Source organism: Pelmatolapia mariae, linkage group LG18 (genome assembly GCF_036321145.2).
Source record: "Pelmatolapia mariae isolate MD_Pm_ZW linkage group LG18, Pm_UMD_F_2, whole genome shotgun sequence".
Classification (NCBI taxonomy): Eukaryota; Metazoa; Chordata; class Actinopteri; order Cichliformes; family Cichlidae; genus Pelmatolapia; species Pelmatolapia mariae.
The window spans coordinates 25,671,866-25,691,569 of NC_086243.1; the positions used below are offsets into that span (position 1 = coordinate 25,671,866).

At 39.2% G+C, this 19,704-nt stretch overlaps 1 protein-coding gene across 1 annotated transcript in view; it reads right to left on the reverse strand.

Moving 5' to 3' along the window:
* ak5 (adenylate kinase 5) overlaps nucleotides 1–19,704 on the reverse strand; it is a 117,999-nt gene that overhangs the window by 65,700 nt on the left and 32,595 nt on the right. The window contains exon 6 of the mRNA XM_063460867.1: nucleotides 8,214–8,405. Within this exon, the coding sequence (XP_063316937.1) occupies nucleotides 8,214–8,405 (192 nt within the window). The remainder of the gene's footprint in view (nucleotides 1–8,213; nucleotides 8,406–19,704) is intronic.

Genomic DNA, 19,704 nt, shown 5'->3' on the forward strand with positions numbered 1-19,704 from the left:
GCCAGAGCCACTCATTGTCCCTCTTTCACTTTAACCCTGCTTTATTTTGAAGTTTAATTCTTAATGTGAGTTATGGAGTTTTCCTTTCTTTGTTCTTTTTCCTGGCCTTGTTATTGCCTCGTGTTCACACGTGTTGTATGAGTGTTGTATAATCCTTCTTCCTGGTGTATGTAGGGTTGTTCAAACCTGAAAACGGTGCATGACTTTTGCTACAGTTTATGGATTGAACAACATGGTTTCCTGACATTTAAGTTTGCCCTTGTCACCCACTCAGCAGTCTACATGGCTACATTTGGTAATAAAACAGGGTGTACAAAGCATCACCATTTCATTAAAAAAAAATTATCCACAAAAATTTTGTCACGTTTTGCTGGTTTGCTAAGTCATCTTCTTGAGTTACCAGGTGATCCTATTTTCCTTTTGCCTAATTTTATTTGTTTGGAATATATTTTGAGTCATGTGTTGGATTTTTAGCTTTCCTGCCAACCTACTGGTGTGCTGCAGGTTTAGAAATAGAGCATATTGTTCTCAGTCGTGCCTTTCTGTCCCTCTGGGTGTCAGCAGTTAGGTTGACTTATGAACTGCACCACACAAATCTGAGCCTTTCCTTTCTGAAGCTTTCACCTGAGGAAAGTGTGATATCATCATTTGAACTGTTATAAAAAGTAACTGAAATATATTTCATGTTGCACAAACTCCGCAAAAACAAATGTTCAAAGTCACACTTTCTGTGCTTGTTCTGCTCTCATTCAGCTTATAATGGCTGTGCTTGGTGGTGATGGTACTCATTTACTCAGTCCTTAATCTTCATGATTTAATCAGGCACAGGTGGACAAATCAGATATCAAGCATAAAGTGACAAAAAATTGATGAAGAATTTACATTTTGAATCTCAAGAGAGATTTGTACCCAATAATCCAGCATGTTAAAACTTACTGAATAACATTTTTAACTGGTCCCTGTCCTCACTCGCCACAACTTCAAGTTCATGTGTTCAGTGGCTTGCCAGCCGAAATAACTAATCAGCCAATCACATGAAAATAAGCTCATTTTAGGCTTCTCAGTACCAACTAAGCATTGGTTAAACCCCTCAGCCTGAGTATCATTGCTAACACCTTCTGATGGCTGCTTCCAGCAGGGTAGTGTGCCATGTCTCAAAGCTCAGATCATCTCAAACTGGTTTCTTCAGTAATGAGTGACAATGAGTTCCCTGTACTAAGATGTTGTCCGCAGTCACCAAATCTTATATATCCCAATTTAAGCAATCCCAGCACGGCACACTGATCAGACTTTGGCATTAAATTAATTTAAAAATCAGTGGAAGCAAAATTAATATGGCTAAAAATATTGTGATTTTGTAGTCTGCTGATGATGGGCGGCTAACTGGAAGGCTTACTATTGTCTCTGTCAGTTTTTAAGCGTGATACAAGGGGCTGTTGAGATAAATGGAATAAAAAATCTATTTGGCCTCTTTATACTCAGATTATGTTGGTTCAGCGGAGCACAAAAGCTCAAGGCTTAAAGAGAAAAATACATTTTCATCCTTCACAAATGTCACTGGAAAACAGACAAACCCACTCTACAGATCTGCTCTGGCTGAGAAGATAGAATTAACTTGTATTTATTATTTGAGCTCTTCATCAGTGTTTCTTCTGAACAACTAGAACTCCTCAACAGTTTTTGTGGATGGAGGTTGTTTCTCTTTTTAAAAGCACTTCAAACTCTGCCAGCCTTTGATTTCTGAGTCTTTAAGCTTGTGCGATTGAAAAGATGGTTTGACAAACCAGATAGCGACATGCTTAACAGAAAGGTGGAGTGACCTGCAGTCTGTCTGAGACTCACTGTAACAGCCTGTTGACCTTGCTGCATCACAGTGGAAGTGGGGACAGAGAAGGGACAAACTATCAATAAGCTAAAAAAAAAGGTTCAAATTACTTTTGTAGAGACTGCAGACTTCTTCTATTCACAGAAGAAATTGATAATTTCCAAGGAGTCTTTTACAAAACACAAACTGTCACACCACATAAGGACAATGCACCCAGAGAGGTTCATTTACAGCTATTATCCTGGCCATAAGAACACATATAAGCGCTGGAGTGAACAACACCAAATATACATAAACATCATTTTCATCATTAAAGTAATAATCATGGTTTGGTAAGGAAGTAGTATTTCTGGACTGATCCACTGAACCTGACTTTTTCTTACTTCAGTGTGGACTTCCTCGGTTCTTCTGTCATAACTGGTCCTAAACTTAACTGGTGCTAGAAGAGGGAGTGTGTTCCAGTTAGCAAGTCTGACCTCATGGATCTTTTCTAGGTGGTTTACAGACTGTATATAAAAGATGGACGTAGCTGTCACCCACTGGTTTGTGAACTTGCTTGATGCCCTGAGTTTGCAATTTTGCCAGTAGCCCTTTGATTTAATTTTTGTTTTTTAAATGCCTATATTTGGTGCATATTTGAATGACACAGTAGCATTAAGTTGCACTGAGGTTCATTGTGGTTCCCCAGCTTGTAATTCATAGTATTATATGGGATGTTATTTTGGTTAGCAAAAAAAAGGAGGCTTAAAACAAAATCTACTTTCTTGAGAAACTAAAGAGCTTACTGCTCAGACTGTCTTCAAAAAACATCTCTGAAGTTTGAGAGAAAACATCACATTCCTGCTTCAAAAGACACAGAGCTCAGTGTGTCTTAATTAAAGCGACTCCACTGGGAATGCAGGGAAGATGTAGAGGATTTACTGAGAGGTGGCAGGCAGCAGAAAATTCATCCAGTTTAACGTAAGATGCTGATGTTTAAACTAAATGTATTTATAGAAAAACAATCCAAAGCATATTTTTAACCTAATATCTGAAGTTATGGATTTCATTTAAGTCTAAATAATTTGGAGGTCATTTCCTAAACCTTTTCCTAAAGTCTGAGTTACAATTCAATCCATTCCTGCCACTTATCTGAAGTCGGATCATGGGGGCAGCAGGTTAAGCATGGTATTTCAGATGTCCTTCCCCCCAGTCACATTTCCAAGGTTGCCCTAGAGAAGGGGTCCCCAATCCCAGTCCACGAGGGCTGGTGTCCCTGCAGGTTTTAGATCTCACCCTGGGTCAACACACCTGAATCACATGATTAGTTCATTACCAGGCCTCTGGAGAACTTCAAGACCTGTTGAGAAGGTAATTTATCCATTTAAATCAGCTGTGATGGCTCAAGGACACATCTAAAACCTGCAGGGACACCGGCCCTCGTAGACTGGGATTGGGGACCCCTGCCCTAGAGGATCCTGATATGCTTTGCGGCCACACTTATGTATATGATCGCTCAGGAAAATGGGTGTGACCCAAAAACCTCCCAAAGAAAGCGTCCTGTTTAGATACCAGAACTGAGCTGACTCGTTTCAGTGACTACATTGTTCAAAATATTCACTCGTCGCCATCCCATTCTTAGTCCATAGGGTTTAGTATGATGCCGGCCCACTCTTTTTTTTAGCTATCATAGATTCAACTCTTCTGGGAAGGCTTTCCACAAGATTTAGGAGTGTGTTTACGGACATTTTTGACCGTTGTTCCAGAAACACATTTGTAGGGTCAGATACTGATGTTGGAAGACCACATGAAGTCTGGAGATCTGTAGCTACTGACATTGCACCTCTGCGTACTATGTGCCTTGGCCTGGCATAACGGTTCACTGTGGAATATTTAGTAGTGGGTAAATTTCACAACTGGCCTTGTTGCACATTTGGCATCCTATCACGGTACCACGCTGGAAATGACTGAGCTCCTGAGAATGACATCTGCATGGCTAGGTGCTTGATTTTATACATCTGTGGTCATGGCAGTAATTGGAATACCTGAATTCAATGATTTGGATGGTTGAGTTAATACTTTTGGCAATATAGTGTATATCCCCAAAGTTTTATTCTGTTCATCTGGATGTAGCATTTTCAGTGGGAGAAACGTTTCGTCACTCATCACAGTGAATTCTTCAGTCACAGCTGACTGCAGGTTTCCCCAATCTTATAAACAGCATATTACACTGAAGGAACAATGGGCTGGGAGGTCAGTTCCTAGAAAAATATAGTGTATAATACAACCACACTTTGGAACTATAGCAGAAAATCGAAGAATTTCTTTGCAAGATCTAAAACTTGGGAAAAGTATAACATGAGACGTGGATGTGCACTGTAAGTCTTGAGCCGTGCTCGGGCTTAACTTTCTTAATTGTTTACAAGTTGTTTTTTTTTTCCTGCTGGACTTATGGTGCTCACACAGAATTCTGAAGTCTGAATGCTTTATTCTGTGATTAAACCAGAAAAAAAGGAATTTAAAAGCCTTGGCAAGATTAAACAAACCTTTTTCTTAACATTTTAGTTTTTAAATGTCATACCCTTTCTGGTGTTATTTAGTTATATCTAGATGACCGGAGACATCAAACGATCTCAGCTTCAGTTGCTATTTAAGACATACTTACATTTCCACACTATGGGTTCAAGTTTTTAATGCACTCTATCCAAGGCCATTTTTTGTATTTTTCCTTTGCTATTTCCCATTCTTAGAGTTTTAACGCTGGTATGTGCCATTTTTTTCTGTAAAGCATTGCATTGATATAAAAAGATTCATTTTTTTATCTACAGCTTTTCTTAGGAACTCAGTCTGCAGCGCTTTGATGAAAAATGAGGACACAAGGATTGTTTGTGTATTGTGACTCAACAGATTCAGGATTTAACTTCAAGATGAAAAGTTTTTTTTAATGTGTTTTAGGACAAAAGTAGGCCACAGAATGCAGTTGGGCAATATCAGCCTTTGATAATGATTAAAGTATTGGGGCATAAATCTATATTAGGTATTGATGGTCTTTTGACCACACAGCCATGCAGCTATGAAGCTGAGGGAGCAGAGCCACCACTGAGAATAAATCAACACATTGCATTATTATTTTTAATTCTAGAGGAATAAATCATTTCAATTAAAACTGCAGCTGTGACACATGAATGCTGGTAGCAGTGAAAACAAAACACCCTATAACTATTTTGCATGTTGCTATTTTTTTTCTAACACCTTTCTCACCTTTTTTTTATCTTTGGGTTTTTTTGGGGGGAGGTGTTTTGTTATTTAAGTGGAAAATATTATGAAGTGTATTGATATCTTCTGCAGCTGTTATGACCTTTATTAAAAGTCTGATGGTGTGGGAATAGTGTCTTTTCCTCCCTCTTCTGTGTCTGGCTGAAAACTTAGGGTACCTACGTTGAATTGAGACCCTATTATTCTGGTCTGGGAAAACTTTCTTATTAACACATTTTCTTCCTGTTTATGTCAAGGAGAAGTGTAAAAGGTCTTATGTCTTTTCTTTCGGTGCTGGGTAAACTAGGTGTCTTGACGCATGCTCAATAATGAGAGTCTAAAGACGTCAGTTGGATGAGTGATGAAACATTAGTTTCACTGAAAATGCTGCATCTAGGTGATGAGATAACTTCTAATTTTATTTGATTTTGTTACCTGGATTACTGGGCTTGCATCCAGATAAACTAAGGGTTTTGAAAATGTTGTGTTTACTATTTTGGTCTTTCACAGGAAGTGGGGAAGAGTCGAGTCACTTTTACATTATGCTCTGGTTTGCCCTTGTCAAGGCCAGGGGAAGTGTACATTTTGCTTTTATCACAGGTAAGTGAGGTAGGTTATGTTTTTGCATATTTCTGGTTGACATTTATTTTTCTAAAGTAGCATCTGGAAAGTTTTTCAAGTTATTGCTTGTAAGCAAGAGCATCACTAGAGAGTAAAAGCAGTTTTCAGCATCTTTCAGCAAAATGAGTCCACAGTTTTCAATCCCAGTGACATGCATGGTGCTGACCAGGAGCAGGACCATGCTAATCTTTTTTTTTTACTGTCACAAGGCTGAGCACCATGAAATTGTTTCCCCTGATGAAACTGTAAATGTGGAGTCCCACTGTACTGTCCTTAGGCCTCTGAGGGAGAACGTTCAGTAGTCAAAATGATGCGAACTGGAATGGGTGCCAGCGCACAGTGCATTAAAAACTTGCCAGATTTGCAACCATACCATTTCATCCACGTTGCAGATGTATTAATGACACCTTATACGTGATGTGTCTTCCACCATTTTTCAAGAAGAATGCAGCACAACAACGCACTGCACACAGGGGGTCGACCAGGTGGAAAATTGAGAAGTCATGAATACTTTAAAACCTGCTCTTCTTTCCCTCTCCCCACAGTCCAAAGAAATGCAGGTTATTGGATTTGAAACAAACAAACAAAAAGCCTGTTATCTCTCTGACAAACAGCCTCGCTGAGTGCAGGTAGAGGGTATTGAAAAAAGAGAGAAAAAGAAACACCGAATCAGAAATGAGATTCAATAAGTGTGATGAGACAGGACAGCTGGCCAGACAAAAAGAAAATAAGCAGAGCATAAAAATAGCATGTTAAGAAACTGGAAAAACATAACACATGAATGAACAAAGCAAGCAAATTAAATGGGAATACCCCTTAATGACACTGATGTTTTCACTGTTACCTGAGGTGACAGGAAGCAAAAGTTACATAAGCCTTCTTTTTAGTGTTGATATGAAAATCCAGTGAAGGTTATTGTATGCATTTGATTTGAAGAAATCCCAAGACAAAGATCCAAATCCATACAAATGCAAATAAAGTCTCTTTCTTGCAATAATACAGTAGAGAAGTTATTCAGTATTCCCTCTGCTACAAAGAAGACGACACTGAGCTGACACTCAGACAGATCAATAAGACTCCCACCAGAAGAGTGGGCTGCTGACTGCAGGAGCCAATATCTCTATTTGCACTCAACTCACACATGCCAAGGGTAACTCAATGTCACTTTGCACCAAGCCACACAATCAGATGAAGATCCCAGAGGTCTCCAGTTAACACTGAAATCTCTGTTTCAACAGCAGCAGTCTGGATTTCAGCTCCAAACAATCAGAAACTAACTGACGCAGGTTGGAAACGTACTTGACTTTGAATGCACGCTCCTGCTGTGGTGAGTGTGGTAAGAATGACAATGAAGATCTTGGGTCATTTTAACAAAATTGCTATGCACAGGCCTACATCTATGCATCCAGGCAAGCCCCCTCAGACAGAAGGATAACACTGACCTACCAAGCATGGTCAGGCCTTTCATTCAGACTGTATCTCTGCAGCTATTAAATAGATTTCTAATTTTGTGCACACTGTCTCAACAACTTTGTCTTAACAGACTTTGTTTTAACAAATATCAGATGGATTTCTTTTAAGAGGACTAATAAAGTCCCCTGAGTTTTTACCAAGCAACCTCATTAGAACAAAAATGGCATTTGCTCAGCCCTGTTGTTTATGATCACGGAAACAATAGCTATTTTTTCCAGTTGCATCCAAAGAGAACTTTTTCTTCATTTTATTGACCTGGCATTAAGACTTGCCCAGTGGGAACAGTCTCATCAGATGCTGTGGTTTTTAAATTGCCTGCAGTCATACGTGATGAATGATGTGTATTGGGATTAAGCCATTAGGGTTAAATAACAAAGAAGTGGCTGGAGAGGCACGTGTACCTGCTAGTCACCCATCACCCGATGGCTACCAATTAAACTGCAATTATAAAAAAAAAACCTTCACCTTATAGCTAGAGTGCTTTTGAGATTACAAATAAATGAAATTACTAGCTCATGCTCAACCACTCCCAATTGTATAAACATTCTTCCAAAATCTGTAAAAAAAAAGCCCCCAAAATGGAAATTGTTCTCACCTCTGACTTACAGCACATATGATGGGAGTATAATAATAATAATAATAATCAATTTTTGAGACTTGAGCAAGAGGGTTTCAAGGTGATTCAAGGTGATGTAATGGTTAACTTTTGAGGTTGATTCTGGCTCCATACGCCTTTCTATGTGGGTTTGCCACAAAAAACGAACAATTTTAGGTTCATTGGTGATTCTAAATTGGCCGTAGCTGTGGATGTGACCATACAGGGTTGCGTCTCTTTGTGAGAGCACTGTGCGGTGTCTGGGATAGGCTCCAACTCTCGTGGAAACTGGGGCTGGGTAAGGAGTTAAGAAAAATAATGAATGGATGGATGATTATGTGAACGTCAATTCTGTGCCAGCTGGAAGCCATGCGCACCCACCCACCACCCTGATCTCCACATCCTTTGGTTTGAAGTGCTGTTTGAGTATAATTTCTCTAAAAATGGGTTTTTCAGCAGCCTTACCGTAACAATAAGTCCCCTTTCCTGGAAGTATTTGACCAGAGGAATGGTGTTTTGTTTGAAGTTGGTCAGACGGCGCTCAATGGCCTTGGGGTTGTCGTCAGGCCGTCCCTGCTGCTCGGCTCGTTTCTGCAGCCTCTCCTTCAAACGGTGGTTAGTGCAGGCCAGGAACACCACAAGGTCAGGAGTACAGATCTAGCGGGAGAGAAGAGAATATGTTAACCAATACTGTAAATACTTTACCTCTCATAAAAGTCTTCATTTATATGTGATGGCCATAATATGACCCTGTGGAACCTCAGAGGTGCTGACTCTTTCAAATCTCTGCGGTCCACCCAGGTCAGTCTCATTTTTAAATTCAGTTCACTCAGGCCAAAATGATAAAAATGCAACTCATTCAAAAATAAAAGACCTGATCTTTCTAAGGTCTGAAGAGACAGTATATATACAGTGGGTATATATAGTGTGTGTACACAGAAATATTTCCTGCTTTTGAAATAAATCTACTTGAATTTCACTGGAATTCATTGCCTTGAGGATTTCAGCTTGTCACGTAGAAAATAGCCTGCGGCTGCACCAGCGATGCCACAGTTTTAATACAGGTGGGATTATGACTCAGACAGGTTAATACCGTCCCCCCTCAAAAGAAGATGAGCACATAAGCTTTCTGCCACTCAGAAAGCTTTTCTTTGCATTATTGCTTTTGTGTAATAAACAGAAGAGGATGAAATCATAGATAAACTCAGCTAAAAATTAGCATCTTTTTTGAGGGACTTAGATATTATCCAACAAGCAGCAGTTTCATAATCAGTTTCATAGCCATTCTCTTTTTGGGGATGTCCTTGTTGTTGTACCTGTTGTCACTTTCATTTGCAAAGCAGGTAAAATGGATTCACAATATTTTCTGCTTCCTAGCAGGACAGACCACTATCCCTAAAATGTAACTGACTTTGTGTTATACTGTGAAGTGTTTTTGAGTAATGTTTAAACATACAGTATAACAAAATGTGGCTGTCATTGACAAGAAATCATCAGAGCGTCTTCTTATTTAAAAGAAGACTAAGTCTTCATTAGGTTAAAGTTCTTTAGTTAAGTGCCTAAAATGTTAGGTACTGACTAAAACACGTTTAACAGCTGCTCCACCCTGTAAAGTGTGTAACTAACAAGTGCAGACATACCGTATCTGCCGGCCATTTAAAGATCACTGAAGGATACTTTTATCTGCATAACGTAAAGCATCATCAAAGTCAGGCAATTTAGTTTCTATGGTAGTTCTGACCTCCTCAGGTGTGACTCACAGAAGCGCTAAATATCCTCCTCGTCTTGTACCTGACAACCCACCACCAGTGGGAACCTTGCACTATATAAAGCCTGCACAGCAGTTTATTACTTGTCTTGTAGTTTCCTCCAGCTTGTGTTTCACTTTGATGAAATGGACTTGATGAACACTCCAGAGTCTGCATTTTATCTGGCACAATGCCAGAGAACTAAAAATAGTCTGAACGACGATGCTTATCGAGGCACATGCCACTCCAGCAGTGCGACTCAGGCTTGAGTCTTATAGCGGCTGTTTGCTACGAGAAAGAGTTTTTAGATAGATCTTTATTAAAATGGTTGTCCTCACGTCAGACTGGAGTAAAAAGACATCATGTCAGGCTGTTTTAATGCCGGCAGTTCAGTAAGTGAATCTATCTGTTTTGCTTCAAGGCCAGGAAGCATGTGGCAGCTTTCTTTCAAACACACACTCATACAGAGTCCTAAATAAGGTGCATAAGCAGGCTGATGCTGACCTGATGGCTGTGCCAAACATCACTGCTAATAACCTTTTAGGGATGTTCTGCTAAATGCACTCGATTGAAGGGAAAACAACAACAAAAACCAAAAAAAAAAAAGGTTTCGAAAAAAATGATGGCTGCAATTGACGCAGCTTCCTGTTGTGCTGCAATGGAAAGTTAATATCTATCACAGAAGCTACATAAGACTGTTGCTGTATGCTAACAAATGGTTTCAGCATTTAAGGATTTTTGTTTGTTTGTTGTGATTGGATTTGTGTACCATTTTATTAGGTTTTGTTTCTGGTTTATTGAGATAAGAAACTGATTCATTTAAATGAAAAATCTTGTTTCATACTTTTTCACATAATACTGCCTTACACAAAGAAATAGTTGAATATGGGCCCAGTCCAGAGTGAACTTGGCTGCCTTGAGTTAATTTCATTCTCCTCTTCCTTTCTAAACATATGTAGCTGTAGACTATCAGGCGTCTCCATCTGTCTGTATAGACCCAATTGTTCTCGGGTGGTTTCCTCTCCATCCGCCCTGCATCTCTCATGGAGAGGAACAGATTTGAAATCTTTGATGTCTCCAGGAGCTTTCTAACCTGTCTAAATGAATAGAACAAGACTGCATAGTTTAAATAAATGTCACCATATATACTGTAGAAATTGGAGGATGGCAGCCGATTGCAGCTGAATCACTCGGTCTATAAAAGTCACTAAAACGAGTAAGCTGTCCAACAGAATCTCAAGTAAAAACCCAAAAGATTTTCCAGGAACACTAAAGCTGGCATTTTATTTTCTTTAAAAATGATGAATTGAAGATAGTTGCAGTTTCATTTCCTTTTATTTAACTAATTGCATAATGGGCTAATCCTTTAATTTTTCATTGAGTGTATTCTGCTGAACCTCAGTTAACATTAATTTTTATTGTTATACTGAGTCTTGCAGTTATTTCCTTGATTCATTGGATAATTGGTCTATAAAGCATAATAAATTATGCCAACTACATTATACCGCAGAACACTATGGTTGTCTTTAAATGTCTCATGTCCAATCAACAGTTACAAAATTCAAATTACTGCATGTGTGTTTGAAACACCCTCCATTACATTTACAAATTGGGCACTTTAGTACATCTTACTAGTACTTGTCTTGAAAGTACTGGACTGAGTATTATTTAAAGCACCTTGAGGCAACTGTTGTTATGATTTGGTGCTGTAAAAATAATATTGAATTGACTGAGATCTGGTGACTATGGAGTCCATTTGAGTACAGTGAACTCACTGTCATATTTAAGAAACTATCTTGAGATGAACTGAGCTTTGTAAAATCAAAACTTAACAGACCAGGCCTTGTTTTTAGGTTTTTGTTGTCTAGTTTTGCTGAAGCTGTGTGACCCGTCCCTCAGTTTCCTGTTAGCTGATAAGAGTAGAACCAGGTGTGGTCTTCTGCTGCTGCAGTCCATCTGCTTAAAAGTTTGACCAACTGCACGTTCAGAGATGTTTTTCTGCACAGAGAACTGCTGCTCTTTATCAGACCATCCTCTGTAAACCCCAGACATGGTTGTGTCCGGTGTATCAGCAGTTTGTGAAATGCTCAGACCAGCCTGTCCAGCACCAGCAACCACATTCAAAGTCATTTATTTACATTTCTTCCTCATTCTCATACTTAATTTGAATTTCTGCAGGTCATCGTACACAGATGAGTGTATACAAGACCAATAATGGCAGCAAAATCTAATTCTTGAGACCCATGAAATATCAAACATTGGACACTTTTCCTTAAGATTTTTTTAATAGATGATAAACAAAGAGTTCAACTAATCAATCTGTTACTGGGATAGAACAGAAAGCTGTCAAAAGTACGTGTGCTTTTATTTAAAAGATGATTTCTGTAACCATTAACTCAGGTTCATAACCAGCAGTGAGATTCCTTTTGAAAATCGTATTCTTTGATTTTGTCCCAGAGTCACACAGAAAACTATAATGCCAACAAAGAAGAAACTTCAGTCTTTAACTGTAACCTGTGCAGATTCTGTAAATGTCACCCACCCACTTATCTTGCATATTCACAGTGGTTATGTGTCTAGATGGAAATTCACAGAAAACAAATAGATTTTTTTTCTTGCTGCAGATGAAGAGAGCTGTGTAAGCTTGCTAAAAGAACAATTACATAACGTTACTGTTAGTTTTTTTTTTCCCTTTTACTTCCCCTTAGACCAGGGAAGTCTCTGTCTTGCAGGAGGAGGAAGATAAAGAAATGCGCATTTGTAATACGCAGAAATGAATTATTCTCAGAGCAGAAAGTTGAGTTTCTCTCTGTTGTTTTTATAAGAACGAGCACTTACTGCAGTGTAGCTGCTGCTCTTTTTACACTTTTTAAATACCCGGTATGATGGATGAGTATGGATTTACGAGACAAGATTCATGCAGGAAACTGATCGATAAACAATCAGAGACTTACGGTAGACACCCAAAATTGTGATTGATGTTCCATGACTATTTAAAACCAAAGCTGATAAATAGGTAGATGTGTGTGTTTAGGATTTAGGGACCTCTCCTAGACAACTGACAGTGGCAAATAAACAGACTGGCACTTTCATACTCAATAGGAGTATTTGCTAAATGGCTTGATGGGACGATGAAGGGATAGATGGTCTCTCTGGGCAGCTATAAAGAGAGCAGGATTGCTGTGGTGGCCCAGAGGAGTTGCCCATAAATGGCTGCTGTGATGCTGAAAAGGGCAAAGTAGCAGCATGGGGTGAGTAATGAAAATGGATGCTGCGGGCCCTCAGAGGATCACTCAGTTGTCCCCAAGCTCGCAGGCTCCCAGGCAATGTGGGATCTGAAAATAAAGTGCTGAACCTTTCAGAATATGAAGCTCAAAGCAGCACTGAGCCTGTCTGAAAGTATCAGAGTCAGTTTTATCTCTTTGAAGGTCTCTTTACAACCAGATCAAACTTAATCAAAGTTTACAGATACTCATATTAAACGTGTGCAATATCTCAAATAACGAGATCAGTGTTTGTGCAGATAATCCCTGTAAACCAAGAGCTTAGACTTCAGGCTGCTTTAAACACAAGGTTTCAGACAGTCGTTTCCCCACTGCTTTGAGTGCAGAAGCCCCTCCCACCTGCTGTTCCAACCTTCTGTTTATGAGTGGCAGCCAATTAAAATTCATTGTAAGGGGAAGACGGTCTCGAAGGGAGGGGCGCTATATGGATTGCTTCAGACAGTTCATATAACCTTAATAGGCTTAGTTTGTGAACCTCAGTGTCCAAAAAAAATCTACTATTGCGAGTTGAGTTTTTAAGAGAGGGTAAAAGATGATATCAGATTGGCGAATCATCAATCAAGTATACAGTTTCAGGCATATGATTACAGTATCAAGCACAGAAAGAGTGATAACTAAACAGCTCTTTGTTTATTGTAAGAGACTTGTTTTTTAGTCCTAGACCATATCCTGTATTTGACTCCCAAAATAGCCATGCCCATGTAAACACACTCACCTCTGACCTGAATAGTTCACAGTACTATTGGTTCACATTTTTCACACAACATTCATGTAAATCCTTGCTGTCAACAACTCCCACTGGGTCAAATTGTTTGTTGGGCAGTCGTTTTATCAATATCTGTGTCTGTGAGCTAAAACTACCTGCCTCACCAATCCAAACTGCTGGAGTCTCCAGGCTCTCTGCGACTTTATAACTGAGTGTGTAACTTGCTCTACGTCCTCCTCCTTCATCTTTAATCACAGCAGTCTCTTTCAGTAAGTGAACCTTTTTCCTCTCTTCTCTCTTTTTAAGCCCTCTTGGTCTAGAAGTGCTGTGCTGCTAATGATTATAAAGAGTTTTGAATCTTCAGCAGCCTCACAGGGACGTTTAGAAGCAGCATGATACGACGGCTTGCATTAGTCTTTTACAGCAGTTTCAGGTGTAGCTGTACAGTACTGGCAGAGGGAAAATATTCTTTAAGGGAAGAATGTAACAAATAAAAAACATTTTTAGCCACTCGATTGTGAAGATTTCCAGCAGACATTCGCAGCTGACAGATCCGGTTTTTGAATTGTTGTTGAGATAAAAATAAATAATTTGGGGATATCTATTTTGTAATCTTTGAGATAAAATAAACAGTTAATAATTAGATGTCATGGTTTAACTAAATAATATAATACCTATGTACATCTTTTACCATACAAAATACTCCTTCATATATTGTCCATGTTTTGCCCATGTCTATATGTAGAAGTCTTAGGTAGCATCTTGTTTCTTTATATTCCAAGAAGCCAGACATTTTTTGTCATTTTTTAAAGTGGTCTTGAGTTCTCTAGGTTTTCTGAACGTCTTTCAAAATATTTCTTCGGACATTCATTTTCCACATACCTTACAATTTTCAGAGGATTTGTTTTGTTATGCTTCTTAACACTGACTGATGAATCATTCAAGCATAAAAAAGGCACCTAACTCAGGTGATGGACAAGTGTTATGTCAAAATATAATAGACAATTTAGCAAACAAACAAGTTTAAATTGTATCATCAGGGTTGGCTTGGCACAGTTTGACGTGGTTTTTAGGGTTTTCCATTAGGTGATAATATCTGGTACCCGGTACTTTTTTAGTACCTGCTTGACCAGTAGCTCGAATATCTGAAAATGTGATGTCAGCAGACTGGATGCCACCGATTGGCTAGTCAGTCGCATCAATTGATGATTCATGAGAGCATCTTCCTCACGAAAATCAAAACCGTCATTTTTGAAACCCAGCAACAAGGTAAATGGTTATAAACAGACAATACCGTGGTCACCGAGTCTGACGAAAAGCTACAGACCAAGCAGTAGGCATGCCATCGCCTCAACGTCCACCTTTGTTGTGGTGTTCATGCTGCATACAAAGGACATCATGGGACGTTCAGCCACATGGGGTACCACCACATTAGGTGGTACTGCACTGTAATGTAAAACAAGTTGAGCCGCATCGTGCCGCCTCAAAACTACTGTTAGTACTTTACAACACCATCTGGAAAGTGTCTGACAAAGTGCTTCTTCTTTTTTTTTTTTTGCATGGGGCAGCACGGTAGGGCAGTGGTTAGCAGGTTAACACTGTTGCCTCATAGTAAGAAGGTACTAAATTCCACTTTCTGTGTGGAGGTACTTTGGCTTCCTCCCAGAGTCCAAAGACGTTAGTGGGGTTAGGTTAATAAGTGATTAGTGTGAGTGTGAATGGTTCCCTCTCTCTCTGTGTTAGCACTGCATCAGTTTGGCATATTTGGATAGTAGTACTATATTATATTGTTTGAATAATTCCTACATTAGGTTCCCAGCATTCTGCTTTGCTTAAAAGCAAACCAGAATACACAGAAATACCACAGGTTTCCAGGTAATTATCAAACATTAAAGTTTGCTTTAATAGGTTATTACCGTGGTAAATAGAAACTGGCAGTTTTGCATTTTCCAGCTGTTTACTGCTTATTACACAGAAACTATCATGGATGTTTCCATTTATTAATTTAGAGCATTAAACATAATATTTACATTCTTGCTTTTAAGCAAAGCAGAATGCTGGGAACCCAAGGTAGGATCAACTCAAGAATAATAATATAGCAATAGTATCCAAATATGCTTAAACATCATCCAATATTATCTTATTAATATGAGGTTATTGCAATCTAAACTGATGTTTAACTGAAACACTTCACTGTGTGCATCTACTCACAGACAGCTTAAACACTTCCAACAAACTGGCTACAAACTGTCTGCTGCTCCCAGATGTCATAGTTAACTGCTGTACATGACATGGAATCGCACGAGATACATTGTGCTCTGATCTGACAGCTGAATGATCCCAAATAAGTTATGTAAAGATGCTGAAAAGGCAACTGGAAACTCAGCTATATATTTGTTGATTTAGAAAAAAAGAAAAAATCCACGCGGTATCCTGTACCAAAGATGCCACGTCCCAGTGTCTCCAAGGATTACAGACCTGTGGCACTGACTTCCCATCTCATGAAGACCCTGGAAAGACTCATCCTTAACCAACTCCGACCTATTGTCAGGTCACATCAGGATCCCCTTCAGTTCACTTACCAGCCCCGTCTCGGAGCTGAGGACGCCATCATCTACCTGCTCAATCGTGTCTACGACCATCTGGGGAAGCCGGCGAGCACTGTGAGGGTCACGTTTTTTGACTTTTCCAGTGCATTCATACCATCAGGCCAACACTCCTGGGTGATAAGCTGACAGCGATGCAGGTGGATGCCTTTCTTGTGTCCTGGATTGTTGATTACCTGACAGGAAGACCACAATTTGTGTGTCTTCAACATTGTGTGTCTGATAAGGTGATCAGCAACACAGAGGCACCACAATGGACCGTCCTCTCCCCTTTCCTCTTCACCCTTTACACCACAGACTTCAGCCATTGGACAGAGACCTGCTGGCTTCAGACGTTTTCACTAATGTTGTGGGGATGGAACTGGACTCCCTTAAGGTGGTGTCGGCGAGGCGGATGTTGTCCAAGATAAGGACAATGCTGGACAATACCTGCCACCAACTCCATGACGTGCTGGCCAGTCACAGGAGCATGTTCACCGAGAGACTGAGATTAGCCAAATGCACCACTGAACGACACAGGAAATCATTCTTGCCTGTGGCCATCTCCCTGTACAACTCCCCCATCTAATGCACAGATTTACAGTTTACAGTTTAGAGTAAAATGTCAATCATATATATTTAATCTTTGTAATATTCTGGATATTTATAATTGAGCTGTTTGTATATATTAGAGCTATTTCTTATATTTTGTAACTTTGAAATTTTTTTTTATTTAATTTAGTTCAGTTTGTTGTTGTTCTCATTGTCTTGGAGCAACTGTAACCACATAATTTCCTTCCGGATTAATAGTGTGTTCTGATTCTGATGAAAAGCACCATTATTTTTTTCTTTCAGTGTAAAAAGTTGTATTGTATAAAAAATGACATCCTCGAGGTGATCCCATAAACAGTCCACTGTTGAGATGGCCAGAAGGGTAGACCTAAAGGGACACCTTCGAGGAAATATGATTCATTGTTTAACATAAAAAGGTTCCATGTCTGAAAAGTGAGGTCAGAAGTGCAAAAGTGCCGTAAACCTGCATTCTTTTTAAGTCAGAAGGCGGTGACTCCTCTGATTGCAAAGAGACGTCTATTCAGTCTGTCAGCTTGTTGATCTATGATCTAACTAAATAACATTGGTTAATTTTATCGACTATCATTCTCTTTAGAGTCAAGGGGAAAAAACCAGAGTGCACCAAACCTCAAACATTACTTCCTGTAAACTCATTGCACCACAAACCCATTTGTTCTCATTTGTATGCCTCACCCTTCCTTCATTTTTCCCCTTTTTGTCAGCCTCTCTGAGACGTATCGGGAGATTTGCCAGGCCGGGAGCCACTACAGATCTCCAGTTAGGCCTCTGCCATACTTTACCCTCTGCTGTAGCTCATCAATAAATGATTATCATTCATATTTTGGGTTGGGGTTCTTGCTAGTGAAATATCCCTACTGGCAAGAAGAGACTAGATTTAGACAAGTGGGTGGAGTGCATCCATAGACCATACAGCTCCACTGCACTAATAGATACCTGCTAATTAGTGTTAAATAGGATTCAAATGAAATACTAAGAAATTTTACTCTTGAAAAGTGGACTATAGAATTCTTGGGCAGCCTTGTAGTACAATCAGCTATATTTAAATCTTTAAAAAAATTAAAAACACCTTAAATGCAGTTGAGAAGTTAATTGAACTGGCTGAAGTGATGCACAACTTGCAGTCTGGTCACTGACCATAACAATAAAAGCTTCAAGCCTTAAAACAAATACTGGTTATTGTAAACCCCAGGCCTGCCACATGCTTGCATTAAAATCTAGGTCGTCATCAGCTCACATCCAATCATTAATGACTTCATGAACCGTTTCTGAGCAGTTGCTAAGACACTTATAAACAAAGCTGCATGGATATCTACCTTATTTAACATCCAGTAGACTTTCTCTAGTCCTGATCTAACAGCAGTGCGCCTTTACAAACCGCCGTAAGCTATTTTAAATGACACTTAAATAACATTCTGACAATAAAAAAAATTGAATCAGCTTAACTGAATTTCAGAGATTGCTGCTTATGAAAAGTGGTGAATTATTAGACTTCCGGGCCGTGAATGTGAAAATGCCTAATAACACACAAATGTGTGGCAACATAAATGAGTTAGCCAGTGACTGTGAGTTTATTGAATTGTTTACACATTAGCAGATGTGATCTGCTCCATGTTTGGAACAGCTGGAAACACACTTATAGCTCAGCTTTGAGGTGTATCAAAGAAGGGAGGAGTATGTGATTGTGTGGGTGTTGCCTGGTTAGCACTGATTCTCTGCACGAGCCAGCCACATGTATCCTCTTGTTTATGTGTTTTGTTTCCTCAGGCAGCTTTCAGACAGGGAGCACGTACTGAGTGGAATCTGCTGTCAGGCGCAGCAGACCGGGGAGACGACAGCAACCACATTATGAGCTATTATTACACCCAAACTTGGCCTCTTCACAACAACAGGGAGAGAGGGTACAAAAACCAAGAGACAAGAGGATATAACAAAGACGTTAGAGTGGGTTAGATATCCACAGTGGTTACTGTGATGGGCCCACAGAAACCCCTCACAATGCCTGAAATAGTTTGTTGTTCAATAAATCTGGCATACTTGGAAAATCATCTACTTAACCAGAAGTTCACAACTGTGGAAATGTTGTTCTCTTGTGATAAAAAAAGAAAACAATCTTAAGGGACTTTCAGGTTAAAGTTAAATATATAAAACAAAACTAAATTGTATGTTAATCTGTGACCTGAATGAAATTAAAGTAATATAAAATAGTGCACTATCTCATTACAACGCTCTGCTGAGAAACCTTGGGTTCTGGCATTTGTGTATGTGAAATTTACTTTCACATACCGTATACCACAGTCTCCCCCAGTGGGGTAATACATCTTGAAACAGTGCAGAAATCCACAAAGAGCTCAAAGCTTTGACACAGCCTTGAAACTTGCCAGATCCCAATCTAATTTAGCATCTACCCAGGTCCTGTCTCTATGCGCCGACCAGGACAGTTTCAAAGTTGTGGCTGACTGGTGCATATTTAAAGCTTCTAAGATGCTTCTACGATACTTTCTGCACAGCTGGCTGCAGAAAGAAAAAGCTGTGGATCACTTTTTATATTACAGTCGTTACTAAGGAATTAAAAGAGCACCATGGCCGACCTATTTAATTTATTGCTAATGAGTAGCAAAAATACACAGTTGAAGATTAATATATATATAAGCAGTGATGATTTGTATATAGATATATATACAGAGCATTTTCTAACTAATTCCTAATGAGGTATTTTAAAGTATCATGACGTAATGTATAACTAAACTACAGTAAGCTTCCCAAATAAACCAAAGACAGTACAGAAAGATTAGAGTACTCAGTGGTATAATTAACTAATGAGCTATTACTTTTTTATGCAACTCAGCAGCTGTTTCAGAGACACCCAGGATTACCTCTGAAATATTATTTTATAGTCTGTTCATACACTTCATAGTATTTTATATCATGGTTTTTATTCAAATTTGCTGACTATGAGGTAGTTTTATAACTGAGTGTGAAGCTCGGGTAGTAAACTCAGCATTGATATATCATATCCGTTTACCTGTAATTTGATTTAAC